Source organism: Alligator mississippiensis, chromosome 5 (genome assembly GCF_030867095.1).
Source record: "Alligator mississippiensis isolate rAllMis1 chromosome 5, rAllMis1, whole genome shotgun sequence".
NCBI lineage: Eukaryota > Metazoa > Chordata > Crocodylia > Alligatoridae > Alligator > Alligator mississippiensis.
The window spans coordinates 39,994,859-40,011,847 of record NC_081828.1 but is presented as its reverse complement, the minus strand read 5'-3'; the positions used below and the strand labels follow the sequence as shown (position 1 = coordinate 40,011,847).

Genomic DNA, 16,989 nt, shown 5'->3' with positions numbered 1-16,989 from the left:
TCAGATGGGGTGGCTGGGGGCAGGTGCCCTGTCATGCCAGGGTGCAGGATTCAGGGAGGCTGGTGGTGTTTGATGCCCCTCCTTTCCCCCCCTGCATGGGCCAGGGGCAGAGGTGGAACCCAGGTGTCCGGGTGCGGGGTGGGGGGAAGGATCTGGTGCTTGTCTAGGCCTGTTTCAGACTGGAGTCTGGCCCTGTCCTGGCTGGAGGGGGCTTCAGGGATTAGGGTGGGGGGTTCCTGCCCTTCAGGGGGAGCTCTCAGGGGTGGTGACTGCAGGGGGGTGGGAGAGGGGGGTACACAGCCCCCCCCCCGGCCCCCAGCCTGCATCGATGGGCCCTGACAGCCCCCCAGGCCCCACGTGATGCACTCACTTTGCATTTTTAATTGCCCCTGTCACTGTAACACGGATTTCTACTTAACCCACCATCCCTGGGGCCCCTGCCCAGTGGAGGAGTATCAAGTCCGGGCATTTATGGGGTCCCAGGGGGGCTGGGGCAGGGAAGAGGGGAGGAGGCATCTGGGGGGGGTGCATGCCTGGAGTGTCCCTGGGCCTTGGGGTGGGGCTATGCTGGGCTGGGGTGTTCCTGGCTGGGGGTGGGGGACCTCTGGTCTCACCGCTGGGGAGCAGCACGTGATAGGGGTCAGGGTCCCCACTCCCTTTTGTCCTAGGGGCTGGCGGGTTGTTGAGTGTGGAGGAAGCAGAGGGTGAGGGTGGGAGTGTGTGGCTCAACTCAGTTCCTCTCAGCCACAGACCCCCAGAACCCCTGGGAACCAGCCAGAAGGGCGGTCCCATGGCCCTACTCAGATGGGGGGACCCACGTGTCCAGGCTCCCAGCCCCTCTGCAGCTAGGAAAGAGGCTGGCAAGAGATGAGAGACTGTGGGGTGCCCCTCACTCCTGACCTGCAGCCCTCTGGTCCCCACAGCCCTGCCAGTGTCCCTCACTCCTGATCTACAGCCCCCTACCCCTCACAGCACTGACTGCTGGTGCGCCTCACCCCTGCCTGTTCCCACCTCCTGACATTTTCCTTTTGCCCTTCACACCATTGGCTATGAGAATCCCAGACCTACGAGGTTACCTGTCCCCCCTAGCCTCCCCTCCCTTGGGATCCCTGTCTGCTCCCAGCACCCCCCAGTGCTCAGCCCCCTCCACCTTCCATGGGGGCAGGGGAGAGGGCTGATTTTCCTAATGGAAGAGACATGGAAAGAGGAGGCATGATGGGGAGCAAAGGAAGATATGTGTGTGTGTGTGTGTGTGTGTGTGCGCGCACATATGCATGGTTGTACACGTGTAAATGTATATGTCCATTGGTGTGTAGCTGTATGCCTACCTGCTTGTGTATACACGCATGCACATGCAGGCATGCCTGCATGTGCGGCCCCACTGTGGCCAACAAGAGCAGGCCCCACCCAGGACAGCCGCCCCCAGCTCCTCCTACCCCCTCCATCCTGTATCCCGCTTCAACCACCCCACAGCCCCCACAAGGCCGTACCCCCTCCCCCAGCCTGGCGCATCCCTGGCAGCTTCTTTCCTCTCCGATCTTCTCAGCCACCAGAGCATGGGCTGATACTGGGGGACTTCTCACCCCCCCCACTGCCTGCTAGTCCACCCCCCCCCCCCCCCCCCCCCGAGCCCATTGGAGAGAATTAAGTTCAAAGCTGCCAGGACAGTTTAACACAAATGTCACCGCGTGGCGGCCATGTCCCCCCCCTACACACAGCCCCCCCCCCCCCCCCAACGCCCCCCAGCGCCTGGGACTTGCCTTTATTCCTCTCCAGCACCCGGTTGGCAGCAGACGAGGCTGGGCAGAGGCCAGGGATTTGGTGCTGGAGGTGGCATTTTGGAGGGGGCGGCACAGGCCCTGCCAGAAGAAGGGAGCCTGCCCCAGCTGGGACCCCAAGTGAGGTACGTCAGGGTGGAGGAGCATCTGGGGGGGACCATGGGGGCTGGGAGGGGCATTCCCGACCCACAGCCCCCAGCCCTGCTGGTGCTCCTCACTCCCAGCCTGCAGCCCCCTGCCATCCCCCTCAGCCCTGCCAGTGCCCCTCATTCCTGACCCACAGCCTCCTGCCACCACATTCCTGCCCCCTTGGATCCGATGGAGATGGGGACAGTGGGATGGGAGGAAGGTGATGCATCCCCAGTGGTGCCCAGCAGATGCCTTCCTCCTTGACTGGGAGGGAAGCCATGGAGCGGGGTCTCCTGGCATTGCCCCCCCTGACCTGGATGGCAGGGGTGGGGGCAGCTCATCTCACTCCCCTGTTTCTCCAGCAAACAGAGGGGGGCATAGACCTGCCTTTGTGCCCCTTGCCAGACCAACCCACAGCCCTGCCCTGCCCCCAGGCTGGGCCCCGCCCCCTTAGCACCCAGCACAGCCCCAGATAAAATGCAGCCTAGGAACCCAGGTGCCTGGGCAGGGATGGAACCCAGGCGTCCAGGTGGGGGCAATGGTATATTGTGGGTGCAGTTCCTGGGGCAATGTGAGATAATGGTCCCCAGCCCTGCTGCTGCCCCTCACTCCTGACCCACAGCCCTGTGCCTCCCCTCCCCCCCAAGTCCTGCTGGTGCCCCTCACTCCCGACCTGCAGCCCTGCTAGCCTCATCAGTGCTCATCACTCATGCCCCTGGAGCTGCACCCATGGATGGGAGGGTAGTTGGGCTGGGGCAGGCTGAGCCCCTGCCGGCCCCCCCCCCAACATTGACAAAGAAAGCCATGGAGATGACTGCCCCCACCTGCCCCCTCACCCACACTCCTGCTCTGAGGAGGACCAGGAGGAGTCAGCATAGGGCTGCAGCAGTGTGTGCGTGTGTGTGTGCACGCACACACATGTGCATGTGCATTTATGTGCGCACATACAAGTGCCATTGCTCTATTCTGGGTGTTTGCTTTTTTGCATGGCCATGCTCAGTGCGGTGTGGGTGCAGTCGTGCATGTGTATGTACCCGTGTGTGTCTGTGCATGTGTGAACACATGCAAATGCTGTGGGTACGCATGTGCGTTCGGGCGTGGGTACTGGTGTGCAGTGTTGTATGCATGTTGGTCTGTGTGCCTGTACATGGATGTGCCCTGTACAGCATAGTATGCATACGTGTGTGGTTTGCCAGTGTCTGTATGTGCATGTGTATGTGATGCTCTGTATACCTGTGCATATGTGTGCATTTGTGCACTGTGTATGTGACGCTGTTTGTGCCTGTGTGCATGTGCATTCGCATGTGGGTTTGTGGGTGTGTGTGTGTGGTGCTGTGGGCATTTGTGTGTGGTGTGCCACTGTGTGTGTTTGTGCATGTATGCATGCATGTCAGGCCTTGCATGTGTGTGTTGAAGGCTGGGGGGCGTGTATAGGATGCTGCCTTTGTGCGCTGCTCTCTCATGCGGCTGTGGCTGTGTTTCCTGTGCTCTGTGTGTGTAAGGAGCACAGAGAACATGGCTGTGTGTTGCCATGTTGTGTGTTCCTGCCCTGCATGTGTATGTGTCTGTATGTGAGAAAGAGAGAGAGACTGGGCCTCCTTGTGACCATAACCCCCTCCTCCCCCAACCCCAGCTCTCCCCCAAAGGCTCCCACACTCACTTAAAGGAAGCACAGCCCCCCCGCCTCAGTTTCCCCTCTAGTGAATGGAGTATGAGGACTCCAAACCTCCCTGGGGGGCCACCGGCGCATGCAGAGGGGCCAATGTCCATCGAGATGGGAATCCCCACACCCCTGCATGTGAGAGACTGAGAAAAGGGGATGGGTAGGGCCAGCAGGGCTGGGGAGCTGTGGGTTGTTTGTGAGGGGCACCAACAGGCCTGGGGGTCCAGGGTTGGGGCTCAGGGAAGGCTGCCCCCTGCTCTGCCTGCCTGAACAGCAGCTGTGCCAGCCTTGCTCTCTCAAGGGCAGTGCAGGGCTGTGGGAGGCTGATGCAACAGCGGGGACAGCAGCTGCCTTGGGGGACAGGGCCATGGAGAGCTCTGGCTGTGCAGGCACCAGCCTGTCCCCCACACAGTGACAGACATGGGCACTAGGGGGCAACAGGCTGGGGTGGCGGGTGCTGGGCAGCCCCAGCACCCCCCACCCCAGAAGCAGCTGCATCTCCATGCCGCTCTGACCGCCTGCCTCTCTCTCTGCCCTGTCGCCGTCTCCAGGTGCCCAGGACTCATTGCAGCCCCGGGGGGGCTGGTCCCCCACACCCTCGCCGCGGCCCCGCGCTGGTCCATGGGGGCAGACAGCCTGTACAAGAAGATTGGGATGCTGAACATACAGAACGCGGCGTGGAGTGGCCGTCAGGACTGGTACCCAGAGAGCCTGGTATCACCACAGCCCAACCCAGGTGTGCGGGGGTGGGGGGCAGGGCTTGGTGCCTGGCAGCCTGGGATCCCCGCTCACCCCCCAGGCACACCCCAGCAGGACCCTGTCCCAGCCCCTGCCCTCACTGGCACCTGGGTTTTCTCTTGGTTCTGGGAGGGCAGCAGGGTCTAAAGGGGTGGAACAGGGTGTGGGGCTGGGAGCCAGACACCTGGGTTCTATCCCAGCTCAGGGAGGGCAGTGGGGCCTGGGGGGCTAGAGCAGGTGGGGCTGGAAACCCGGATACCTGGGTTCTTTCTCAAACCTCCCAGGCACCGTTAAGGCCCAGATCTCGGTTACCTCTGCTGTAAATCTGGGGGGCAAACAGCGGGTGGGGGGGGTGTTAGAAGCACCCCTAGATCCGACTCCACCCACCATTGCTCCATCAGGGTCTCTGCTCCCATGCTAGGGACATGGTCATTCCCCCCCCCCAAGAAAAGCAGATGTCAGGAGGTGCCAGGTGGGTGGCAAGTTGGGGGGGCTGGGCTGGGCTGTGCTGGGGCCAGACCAAGCCATGCTGGCATTGGAGGGTGCTGGCGCTCCTCTTGGGCCTGTCACCCTGTCCTCCTGGGTGGAGGGAACTGGGGGGCTGCAGGGCTGAGCCACGGCTGTGCCTGTCGCTCCGTGTTAGCGCCTCAACCCTGATGGGAGAGTTCTCATCGCCTGCAGAGACGGCCTGGCACTAGAAAGAGCAGGGTGGAAGTGCAAGGAAGTGCGGGGGGGAGCTGTGAGGGAAGCACCAGCAGGGCTGGTGGGAGCAGGGAGCTGTGGTTTGGGGGTGAGGGGCACTGGCAGAGCTGGGGGGGGGTAGGGGGCTGCAGGTTGGGAGTGAGGGGCACGGGCTGGGCTGGGGGCTGCAGGCCAGGAGTGAGGGGCACTGGCAGGGCTGTTGTTGTGGGGCCCATCTCACCTGTTTTCCCTGCCCCACCCCACCGTGCCTCACTGCAGACAGCTGTCAACAGCTGGATGGGGGCCTGGATCCCGAGCACCGGTCGGGTGCCGTTGGGGATGACCTGGACGAGTCTCAGATACGGCTGCAGCTGAAGCGGAAGCTGCAGAGGAACCGGACGTCCTTCACACAGGAGCAGATCGAGGCACTGGAGAAAGGTATCCCGGGGGGCTAGGACTACCCTCCACCACAACTCACTCCAGGCAGCTGGTGGCTGCAGTTCCAGTAGCTGCCATCAGGGGGCAGAGCTGCCAGACTGGGGGCCGGGACGGACAGTGGGGGTACCAGGACTTGTGCAGGGAGGCAGAAACCCAGGGATTGTGTGGGTGCAGGGGGATGGGCTGGAGGGGAAGGAGAGGGCTGTGGGGGGCCATGGGAAGTTCAGCAGCTCTAGTTGGGCTGTGGGGGACGCTGGGGGCCGTGGGGCTCCTAGGCCCTGCCTGACCCCCTCACCCTGTTGCAGAATTTGAGCGCACCCACTACCCTGACGTCTTTGCCCGTGAGCGCCTGGCTGCCAAGATTGACCTGCCGGAGGCACGGATCCAGGTGAGTCAGACCCCCACCCCCTCAACTGGCACCTCTCCGCCCCTCACCCCGCCGTCCCCCCGGGCATTCACAGCCTCTCCCTGTCCCCCAGGTCTGGTTCTCCAACCGTCGGGCCAAGTGGCGCCGGGAGGAGAAACTGCGGAACCAGCGGCGCCAAGCAGGCAGCACCGGGCACCTGGGCCTAGGCGGGGCCTTCCCTGGGGCCAGTGTCTTCCCACCCGTGCCTGCCCCACCTGGAGCAGGTAACTGCCTCCAGCATCCCTCCCATGCCAGAGCCCCCAGTCCTGCTTTAAACCCTATACAGCCCCCTAGGAACCTCCCTGCCAACCACCGCTGTGCCCCCTCCACTCTCATCCTACCCTCCCCACCTTGGGTGATGGGTGTCTTCCACAGGTACCGTGCTGGGGCGCAGTGAAGCCACGCTGCCCAACAGCTACGGAGGGATGCCTCCCCTGCCCAGCTTCTCCATGGCCAGCAGCCTCCCCATCCAGGTATGGGGCACTGGCAGAGGGAGGGGCTCTGGGGCTGCCTGGCTAGGTGGGGACATGGGAAGTACTGGGGCTGGGCCCCGGGGGCCTGTGGTGGGAGGGAGGCAGGCAGGGGTTCTCTTGGGGTCTCACTCGTCCCCCGGCTCTCCCAGCAGCAGGCAGTGCTGCCTGTGGCCAGCCAGCCCTCGTCCTATGCCTGCATGATCCCGGCCAGCTCCTCAGGGCGCAGCTATGACTCCTACTCACCCCCCCAGCTCCCCACCCACATGGGCAGCCAGGCCCTTGGCGCCAGCACCCCTGCTTCCACTGGTGAGTAGCGCAGGGGCACGCAGGTACCTGGGCACTGGCCCCTTGGGCACCCAGGCCAGGCGGGGCCTGGAGGGGCGAAGCATTCTGGGAGCACTGGCAGCTTCTTGCAAAGGGTTCTAGGAACTGTGCTATATTGAGGTATCTAGTAAAGGATTCTGGGAGCCATGGCACAGATCCTTGCAAAGGATGCTGGGAGCTGTGCTATGTTCCTGTATCTAGCAAAGGATTCTGGGAGCCATGGCTGTCCCTTGCAAAGGATTCTGGAAACAATACTATGTCCTTGCATCCAATAAAGGATTCTGGGAGGCTGGGAGCTTTGCCAGCTCCTTGCAAAGGATTATGGGAGCCATGCTATGTCCCTGCATCTAGCAAAGGATGCTGGTAGCTGTGCTATATTCCCATATCCAGCAAAGGATGCTAGCAGCTCTGGCTGTTCCTTGCAAAGGATTTTGGGAGCAATGCTATATCATTGTATCCAGCAAAGCATTCTGGAAGCTGTGTTAATTCCCTGTATCCAGAAAGGAATTCCAGGAGAAAAAGCAAGTGCTTCCCCTTCCTTGCCCAGTGGTGGGACCCAGTGGTATTATGGGATAGCTGGGGGCACTGCGCTTACATACCCTGAGCCTTGGGCCTAAATGAACCATCTTCCCTGCCAGTCTTGCACACCCTGTATGGCCCCAGGAGGGGGATTTTATGGAGGTGTGGGGAGGGGAGGTCTCTCCCATGCCAGCCTGACTCTCACTCTCCTGCCTGCTCCAGGTCTCATCTCCCCTGGCGTGTCGGTGCCAGTGCAGGTGCCCGGCGGGGACCCTGACCTCAGCCAGTACTGGCCCCGGCTGCAGTGACTGCACAGACTGGACCCATTGTTGGGGTGGGTGGGGTAGGGAAAGGAGGGCGGGGGGGGAGAAGGCTGTGCCCTCCACTTTGGAGGGGACCCCAGGCCTAGGTACCACCCACTGGAGTAGGGGGAATCCTCCAGCTGCAAAAAGGGGGGGCTATAGCAGGAATGGGGGATCCTGCTCCCCTGCCCACCCCTACATCCCCACCCGGACCCTGCCCCCCCCACAAGTCCATGTGTCTGTATCTCTCAGCACTGGTTTTTCCCACCCTCCAAGCGTGACATATGTGTGTGTGTGTGTGTGTGTGTGTGCGCGCACGCGCGCGCGCTTGGATCCCCTCCCCCCATCATCCTGCCCCTTGGGGAATCCCCCACGCTGTGGCCCCCTTCCCAAAGCAGGGTGTGACACCTGAATACCAGTGCTAGCAAAGGATTCTGGGAGTACTGCCTGTGCCTCGCAACAGATTCTGGGAGCGTTGCCAATGCCTCACAAAGGATTCTGGGAGGAGGATCCAGGCTGAGGTCTATGGGAGCAGTGCTAACTGCCTGCAAAGGATTCTGGGAAGAGGGTCCGCTCTGTGGGATGTGACAGAGGACCCCCCTCCCCTATGCTTAGGTGGGAGTCCATAGCATTATGGGATAGCTGGCACTCTGGGAGGCCTAGTGACCCCCCCCACCATTCTCCCCCCCCCTTTGGGATGCAGAGTCACCCCCAGTCTTGTGACGTACAGTGAAGTGACCCCCCAGACATACGCCTTTTGGGGGGGGACCCAGGAGGGGGCACCCTTCTCCCCCCGACACTACCTGAGGGGTCCCCTGTCCCCCACCATCTCTCCCCACATGGATTAACCCCGTGGGGGCTGAGTGGACCAAGGGGCCAAAGGAACAATCCTAGACCCCCCCCCACACTGCCCTGTCCCAGATGTGACCTTTAACCCCTAACCCATCCCCTCCCCCCATGCCCCGAGCACCCCCTCCACATTAGGTTTCCCTGTGTGTGAATAAAGGACATCTGTAAATAACACCCTGGAGCTCTGTCTGTCTGTGGGACAAAGAAGGGCCCCCCACCCTGGAGCATGATAACTCTAACCACAGGCCCGCATATGGGGCCAGCCAGCCCAATAGCCTGCCCCCCAAATCATACCCACAGGCCCCACCAGGCTGGGACCCTACCCTGTCCACTTACCCCAAACCTGGGGTCCCATATATGTGCCCTCCAGCCCAGATCAGACTGTCCTGGGTCCAGCCATCCCAGTAATGCTGAATGCCCTCTGGAACCCAGGTGTCCAAGCCACCAGCACCACCCCACCAACCTGATCCACCCCAGCCCAGCCTGTGCCCACTACCCCCAGCTCCAAGCCAGGGGCTCAGACTGCCTCAGGGTGGAGATCAACCCTGACCAGCGCCCCCCCCTGCGCCCCCCCCCCCAGGTGGGGTTGGGTGGGTGGGGCAGGAAGCGGCTTCTGGGTGGGGGGCATGGAGCCAGGTCCTATGTGATGGGAGGAAACATCTGGGGTTGGGGTGGGGGCACCGCAGCCGCACTCAGCAACACCCCAGCCGCACTCAGCAACACCCCAGCCCCTGTGGGCAGGAGCTGCCTGGCTGGGAGGGTCCCTGCACCCCAGCAGGCGGTGCTGTGATGAGGGGGCAGGAGCAGAGCCCAGTCCCCCCACCCCTGCAATCCAAGGTGCTCACCTCCCCCCCCACAACTGGCAGTGAGGAGCTGCACTGGAGCGAGCTGGGGACAGGAGCTGGCTCCAGCCCCCCAGGCACTTAAAAGAAGGAAGGGGTGGAGTGGATTGTGGGTGGAGGGGTGTCAGGACAAATCAGTGTCACTGTCACTGTGTGGGCCTGGCTGAGCTGCTGGCAGCTCCAAGCTGGAAGCCATGCGGGGGGGAGGGGGAAGTGGGGACTCCAGTAACTGCCCCCTCCCAGCCCTCTGCCCCTGCACCCTACTGCACCCCCCCACACCACCACTACGGCACCCCCCACAGCCTCCTCCAGAGACAGCCCCCACAACTCTTCAGCCCAGTGCTCCTCACTGTGCACCCACCACGCCGCTGTGACACCCTCCAATTCCCCAGTGCCTTCATACCCCGCAGTCCCACTCAGCCAGGTGTGCCCCATTACCCTGCTCACCCTGCCCCCCACCTGGTGATGCCATCATATGAACCCTCCCCAGGGCACTTTGCATCAATGTGATAGAGCGTGCAGCCCCAGGTATGGCTTCAGCATTGTGGGGAGACCTAGTTGGGGGGAATCAATCCAGAACCAGGGGGGCTGGGCTGGGGTGGGGATGGGAGGGCAGGCCAGTGTCCATGGGGGTGAGGGCAAAAACTTCCAGTGGGGAAGGGGTGACTAGGCTTTGGGAAGAGGGGGTCTCAGTTCCTAGATGCCCCCCTCCCTGCCTAGCCCAGTTTCTGTGTCTTGGGGGGGCAATTGGGTTCAGCCCCCCCCCAATCTTAGCAGCCTCCCTCCCAACTGGCAGGAGGAACAGAATGGGGGGGTACTGAGATCTGGGGTTCCACTGAGATTGTGCCCCCCAGCCCTGCAGGTGCCCCTCACTCCTGACCTGCAGCCCTCCCTGAGCTGAGATTTGCCAGGAGTTGGTGATGGTGATGGTGATGGTGGTGGTGGTGGTGGGAGGGGGTGGAGGGGGCAGCTAGGCCTCAGCCTTTCCCCTGTGGTTTCTCCGTTAACCTTTTCAGCTCTGGGCAGGGCATCTCTCTGTTCCTGTTGTTGTCCCTCCCCACCCCCCACGCCCACCCCTGGACCGTGGGAACCTGGGACCTGCTACCCCCGCCCCTAAGCAAAGGATGTGGTTCCCAAGGCTTGGTGGGGGAGAGGTGGAGAGGAGAGGAGGGCTTGGTTCCCAGGGGGAGTGCTATGGGATGTTGGTGCGCCCCATGGTTGAACTGCTCCCCCCGCCGCATCACAGCCCGGCTGGTAGAGCAGGCTGGCAAATGAAGACGGGGTTGGGACCTCAATGAAGGGATCAGAGTCATATGATGGGAAGGACTGAGGCTATAGGGAGCACATGGAGGGAAGTGGCCTAGCTACAGGGCCCCCACCCACAGGAATCAATTGCTTGCACCCAGCAGGGTCCCAGCTGTACCAGGGGCTGTGGGCCCAGACACCTGGATTCCATCCCAGCTCTGGAAGGGGCGCTGGGGACGATAGGTTGGAAGGCTGGACACCTGGGTTCTGACCCAGCTCAGGGAGGGGAGTGGAGTCTGGTGTGAGAGCACAGCGTTGGGTGCCAGGGCACCTGGGTTCCCCAAGCCTCAGTTTCCCCTCTTGGCCCTGTGGTGAGGGTGTGGGTGCTGCACGGTAGTACCCCCCCACCCCCCACTGTGGGCAGGCAGGAGGGCGGGCGGGCGCTCTTCCTGTTTATGAGCCCCGAGCGGTGCTTGCTCTCATCAACAGCTGTGAACCCTGCAATGCAGCCACCAGCACTTCCCCCTGAGCAGGAAACACCACTTCCCGCCGCGCCCCGTGAGCTGGGGGTGGGGGCTGGGGGGTTTAAAGTCACAGCCTGTGGGGCCAGGGGGATTCAAGGTGACGACGGGACCAGAGGCAGCATCCATGCAGGGTAAGGGGGTCCCGGGGCTGTGGGGGACATCTGCTGCTTGGGGGACTCCAACCCTGCAGGCCCTGCTGCCCACCCAGAACTGGGAGAGAACCCAGGCATCCCAGCCCACCCCCCCACCCCACCCTGTCCCGCTACCACATCAGACCCCACTCTTCTCCCAGAGCTGAGAGAGAACCCAGACATCTGGGCCCCCACTCCCCCTGCTCAACTCACCAGACCTCACTTCTCCCATACCGCCTCCCAACTTCCCTGCTCTAACCCATCAGACCCTCACTTCCTTTCCAGAGCTGAGAGAGAACCCAGGCATCCTGGCTTCCACCCCACCTGCTCTAACTCACTAGACCCCACTGCTCACAGAACTGGGGAGGGAGAACTCAGGTGTCCTGGCTGCTAAGCCCCCACTCATTAGACCCTTGAGATTCTGGGGTTTCCAACCCGGGAAACGACCTGGGGCTGGCTTGAGGGATGGGGGTGGACTGGGAGGGGCTTAGGGATGGTAGGTGGAGGGGTGGGGATGGATGGATAGAAGGCTGGTGTGAGGGAGGCCAGCAAAGGAGCATTAATGGATGCAGGGGGTGGGGAGGGAGGGATGGCCAAGGGGGCAGGCACAGTAGTTTAGGATGGGTGGGTCACAGACACAAGTGAAGGTGGGAGCGTGTGGATGGTGGAATGGAGCCATGTGTGTTGGGATGGATGGATGGATGGATGGATGGATGGGGTATATAGGGACAGAGAGAGGGAATTTTGGGGTGGATGGGTCATAGGTGGAGGAATACCTGCAGGGCTGGAGGAGGTGGGAGGATGAGTGGAAGGGGAAATGACCGGATAGATGGGGTGTGTTGCGGCGATGGATGGATGGAGGAGTGTGTTTAGGAATGGGTAGGTCAGATGGAGGCGTATAGGTAGATGAATAGATGGGGTGGGCAGAGAGCGGGAAGGATGGATGGATGAATGAATGAGGGTGTGCAGGGATGGATGGGTGGAGGGAAGGAAGGAGGGAGGGTGTGAGGATACAGGGGTGCATAGTGGGGAATGGGGGAGGCAGGGAAGAGAGCTGGGGGGGGGCTTAAATTATTAACCCTGATGTGGCCACATGTCCCTACAGCTGGGCTGGTGTGTGTAGGGCAGAGGCAAGAGGAGCTGGGGTGAGTGGGGCAGGGCCATGTGGGACAGGGGCTGTCTCACTGCCACCAATCAACACATGGAGGTCCCTGATCTCAGCTGGGGTCTGCACAGCACCAGGGTCCCAATCCCAGCCTACCACACACCTCCTTCCATCTCCTCTCTCTCCAGCCATGATCCTAAAGCCTCCCCCACACCTGTCCCCTGAGGCTGTGGTTGGGGAGGGCTCCTCCCAAGCCCCCACTCCTGTCACCTCCCTGCTTCCCCTCCCCCTCTGCGGGAAACCACAAAGCAGAAGTTCACTGTAGTTTCAGAGCAGAACTTGACCCCAGTGGGGGGTGACAGGGGACAGGGCCACAAGGGCAGGAGGATGGCCTGAGGGTAGGGCCCTCCAGCAAGGGGAAGGGGGGTCCTACCTTCTACAGCTAGGTCAGCCCTATCCTTGGTGTTGTAGAGGCTGCAGCTCCTGGATATATACCCTTCCCTGCCCTGAGGCCTGCCCCAGCCCCACATCCCCCTGTGGGCTCCCTGGTGCCCCCAGCTCCAGCCCCCCACCCCTGAGGGGGAATCTTATGGTCCCTTCTGAAACTTAAAGTGTTCCCAAAAATGCAGAAGGAGGAGGCTTTGATCTGTCCCCCAACCCCAGCCAGATGGGGGAAGGGAGCTGCGGGCCAGGAGTGAGGGGCACTGGCAGGGATGGCGGGGGGGAAGGCCGGCGGGCAGCAGGTCCAGGAATGAGGGGCACTGGAAGGGCTGGGGAGACAGGGGGCTATGGGTTGGGAGTGAGGGGCACCGGCAGGGCTGGGGAGGCAGGGAACTGCAGGTCAGGAGTGAGAGGCATTGGCAGGACTGGGCGGGGGGGCAAAAGGCTGCAGGAGGCTGGGAGGGGGCAGGACTAGGGGGGAGCAGGAGACTGCAGGTTGGGAGTGAGGGGCACTGGTGGGTCAGGGACCCTCTGATCTCTCTCTGTCTCTTGTACAGGTGCCCTGGCTGCCAGCGATGGATGCAAGCTCTCGCGGTGGTTGCAGGGGGTGGGCCTTCTCTGCCCCCCACTCTCTCCCAACCCTTGTACCAGTGTCATGTTACTGGAACCCTGGTACAGAGGATGGATGAGAAGGAGGCGTGGGACCCCAGCACCTGCAGCCTCCCCGCCCCACCTCCCCACAGGGCACCAGAGACCTGCCCCAGGAAGGAACAAGCCCTGATGCCCCTCACTCCCGACCTGCAGCCCCCTGCACCCTCCAGCCCTGGTGCCCCTCACTCCCAATCTACAGCCCCATCTGTGTGTCTCTGTTGTTCTGGGCAATAAACCCTCTCTCTGCACTCCACCAATGTTTTGTGGTGACTCTGCTGGTGTGGGTGTGTGCTGTGCATGTGTATGGTGTGTGTGTGTGTATGTGTATGTGCCTGTGTATGTATGGGTGGGAGGGGGATTGGTAAGGGAGTGGAGGCTGACACATGGGGAAGCTGGTTACAACCCACCTCCCAGCTCCTGGGGCCCCCACAGCCCTCACCCCCCGCCCTGTCTCTGCCACATGCCTCCCCCCACAGCACTGTCCTTCCCCCCCCCCATTTTGGCTCCCCCCATCCCTGACTCCCACTATTCCCATTAATACCACCCCTCCTTTCCACAGCAGCCCCATGGCTGGACATGGCCCCCACCAACCCACTACTCCCACCTGAGCATCCATTTCCTGCCTGCCACCCCCACTTCCTGCCCCCCACTCCATACCTCTTCCCACAATCCCCAGCGCTGCCCCCCTCCAGTCCCAGGGGTCTCGGACCCCTGCTCCCTCCCCTTGGGTCAGCTTCTGCATCTTCTGGGGGTTTCTACCCTTCCCAGGCCAATCCAGGGCACTCCCTAGCACTGACTTCCTGCTGCCACCTAGTGGCAGTAGCTGGCCACTGCACCCTAGACTCAGGTGTTGAGGAGACAAGGGAGCACTGGCTCTGTACAGGGGCGCTGATGGGAGGGGGAGGAAATGGACCCAGAGGAAAGTTTTTTGGGGGGCAGTGATAGGGATGAGGTAGGGCTGGAGGAGCAGCAGAAGTACCTGGAGAGGATTGGGAGGGGGTGGGTGGAATAACTTGACCTTTCATAGGCTTTCCGGGAATGGGAAAGGTCAGCTCCTGGGGGATCTGGCCTCATGCCAGCCCCTGAGGGTCCTGCCTGGAAGTGGGCTAGTCACAGAGGCTGGGACAGGGGTGGTAACCAGCCAGGAAGGGGAGGGTCCTCCAGCACAGGCCTGTCCAGTATCCCTAGTCCCTGGCATGTTGTGGGAAGGAGAGGCCCCTGTCCCCAACCCTGCTAAGGTCACTCCCATAGGGGGATCTCAAGGCCTGCACCCTGCTCCTGGCTGGCAGCTGCACCCACCCTCCCCCCATCAGGTTTGGCTGTGTCCTGCCCCATCCCCTAGGGTCTCATGGCCACAAGGGGGATGCTCACTGGGACCCCAACCTAGAAGTCTTGCAAGGTGACTGTGTGTCAGGGTTGCTCTTGATAGCCTCAGATTATCTCTGGGAGCCAGGAACAGCCACACCCAGGACCAGTGGCCAAAGTAGGGCACTCTAGAACCAGGGAATTGGGTAGGGGAACCTAGAACCAATGCCCTGAGGGGGACTATATGGAACAGGTACCCTTCATTGGGACATCTAGAGCCAATGGTGTGGATAGGGACATCCAGAACCAGCATCCTGCCTAGGGGACCTCTACAACAAATGCCATTGGGGGGGGGGGAGGAATTTAGAACCAAGGTAGAGGTATCTAGAACAAATGGTACCTAGCACCAAGTTATCTAGGAATGGGGTATCTAGCACCACACTCCTATTTAGAGCATCTAGAACAAGTGTCAGGCATTGGAGCACTCAGAACCAGTGGCTTTGAGAGCCTCTAGGTTACACTTTAGCTGGGTAGGTATCTAGAACAGACAGTGGTGCTTGTGATATCTAGAACTGGCAGCTGGGACTGGTATATTGAGAGCCCCAAATGAGATGCCCCAGCTCCAGGGAGTCTGGGGAACAGGTCCCAAACTAGATCTAATTGACCTTAATACAGGAGCAGACAACCAGAATTGAAAATAGTTCTGGGAAGGGAGTGAAGGATAGGAGCTAGTGGGTTGGAGTGGGGGGCACTGGGAGCCAGGATGCCTGGTTTCTCTCCCAGATCTGGGAAGACAAGCGTGGGTCTGCTGGGCTAGAGGTGAGAAGAACTGAGAGGTTAGAACTCCTGAGTTCTGTCCCAGCTTTGGAAAGGGTTGAAGCAGTGGGGGCTGGGAGCCAGGATACCTGGGGTCTACCTCAGCTCTGGGAGCGGGGGGAGATCCAGGCAGACTCAGGCCTGTTTTGTATATTGTATTTGGGGGCTTGAGGGAGGGTCTCAATACATTTAGACAGCAGCTGGTTGTGGTCTGAACTGATGCACATAGACCAGCACAGCCTGGTGCCTCTCAATTCTGACCCCTGTCCCCCCCCCAGCCCTGAGGTGCCCTTCATCCTGACCCCCCAGCCCTGCCAGTGCCCCTCACTCTGTGCCCCCCACCCCAAAGCCCTGCAGGTGCCCTTCACTCCCAACCTGCAGCCCCCTGCCCCCAGCCCTGCCAGTGACCCTCACTCCTGACCCACAGCCCCCTGCCCCACCTCCCCTTGCACCTAGCTTTGCTAGTGCCCCTTGCACCTAGCTTTGCCAGGTGCTTGTGGAGGGCTGATCTCCTGACTGAGGGCTACTGCTTCCATTTAGTCAATAAATATTTCTCCCAAGATAACAGCTCGCTACCCGGAAGCTGGGGTGTTTCCGCCTGGTGCTGGGAAGCTCTGGGAACCCCTTACCCTAATGCCAGGCAGCACCAGGCAGCTGGGAGTTCCCCCCACAGGAAACAGAGGGGGCTTCTCAATGCACCTCACTCCCAACCTGCAGCCCCCTGCCCCACAGCTATGCCAGTGCCCCTCACTCCTGACCTGCAGCCCCCAAACCTTCCCCAGTCCTGACTGTTCTGCAATCTCCTACCCCCCCCCATGCCTGTTTCCGCCTGTTTATCCTCTCAAACCCTTCCCAAAGTTCAAGGAGCCAAGGGGAAAAATATAAACAAGTTCCCGGGTCCAAAAATAGACCCAAATGCCACCCCCCAACGCCTGCCTCATCCCAGCGTGGGAGCACTGAACATACAGGTGGTTTCTAAATGGAGGCCAAACAATGGCCCAGCAGCTTCCTGCAGCCGCATCCGGCCCAGTTTCCCCTCCCCATGTGCCATGGTTCACGCAGTGCTGCCTGCCTGGGGCTGGCAAGGCCCCCACACTGCTCAGAACAGCCCCTCTCCACTGCTCCAGTCTGCAGGGCCTTTATGGTCACTAGGCCTGGCCAGTCCCTAAACTTGGCCAACTTGGGGTCCTTCCCAGCCCCCTATTCCCAGCCCATGGGGTCTGGCTGCTTTGGCATCCACACCTGCACCCCCGCCCCGTTCCCCCTCCCAGCTGCTTCCCCCACTCCCCGGTCCCTCATTGTTCCAGCCCCCGCCCACCCCACGCAAGGAGCATCCTTGTTTTTTCCTGTCTGGGACCTTCCAGCTGCTGAGGAAGACGGATGACGAGCAATGACAAGGCAGAAGGGAGAAGTGCTCCCCCCCCACAATGGGATTGGGAGAACCCAGGAGTCCAGGGTCTCAGCACCCCCCAGCTCTAACCCACAGACCCCACTGCTATCCCAGAGCTGGGAAATAACCCAGGCTGAAGGAAATAAAGAGTTTGTTAACAAAGGTATCTTCACCTACTTCAAACTGGGGCAGCCAGTCACTGCCCAGACAACTGAGTTCTCTCCCAGCTCTGCTGCTCC

At 61.4% G+C, this 16,989-nt stretch overlaps 1 protein-coding gene and 1 long non-coding RNA gene across 3 annotated transcripts; both read left to right on the top strand.

Annotated features, from left to right (window-relative positions):
• The first annotated feature begins 1,744 nt into the window (after nucleotides 1-1,744).
• On the top strand, nucleotides 1,745-7,486 carry LOC102559817 (paired box protein Pax-6). Of its 2 annotated transcripts, none has more exons than XM_059728204.1 (8): nucleotides 1,745-1,903; nucleotides 4,122-4,306; nucleotides 5,269-5,427; nucleotides 5,733-5,815; nucleotides 5,907-6,057; nucleotides 6,209-6,306; nucleotides 6,459-6,612; nucleotides 7,372-7,486. In XM_059728204.1, exons 2-8 carry the CDS (start codon nucleotides 4,192-4,194, stop codon nucleotides 7,455-7,457), a joined length of 846 nt encoding a protein of 281 aa, XP_059584187.1. In that variant the 5' UTR covers nucleotides 1,745-1,903; nucleotides 4,122-4,191; the 3' UTR covers nucleotides 7,458-7,486. The 2 variants fall into 2 exon arrangements, with proteins under 2 accessions (XP_059584187.1, XP_019350487.1); XM_019494942.2 differs by having other exon boundaries at nucleotides 6,456-6,612.
• Nucleotides 7,487-10,907: 3,421 nt separating this feature from the next.
• Nucleotides 10,908-13,492, top strand: LOC109284988 (uncharacterized). Its single transcript, XR_002092647.2, has 2 exons — nucleotides 10,908-11,042; nucleotides 13,146-13,492. It is a non-coding gene; the product is annotated as an uncharacterized LOC109284988 (long non-coding RNA).
• The last annotated feature ends 3,497 nt before the right edge of the window (nucleotides 13,493-16,989 follow it).

Bases quoted from the DNA above. Each gene is read 5' to 3' on its own strand.
- LOC102559817 (XM_019494942.2), top strand. From the start codon at position 4,192: ATGGGGGCAGACAGCCTGTACAAGAAGATTGGGATGCTGAACATACAG. The intron at 6,058-6,208 runs GTAACTGCCTCC...TGTCTTCCACAG, and splicing joins GCCTGCCCCACCTGGAGCAG to GTACCGTGCTGGGGCGCAGT. The intron at 6,307-6,455 runs GTATGGGGCACT...CGGCTCTCCCAG, and splicing joins CCAGCAGCCTCCCCATCCAG to CAGCAGGCAGTGCTGCCTGT.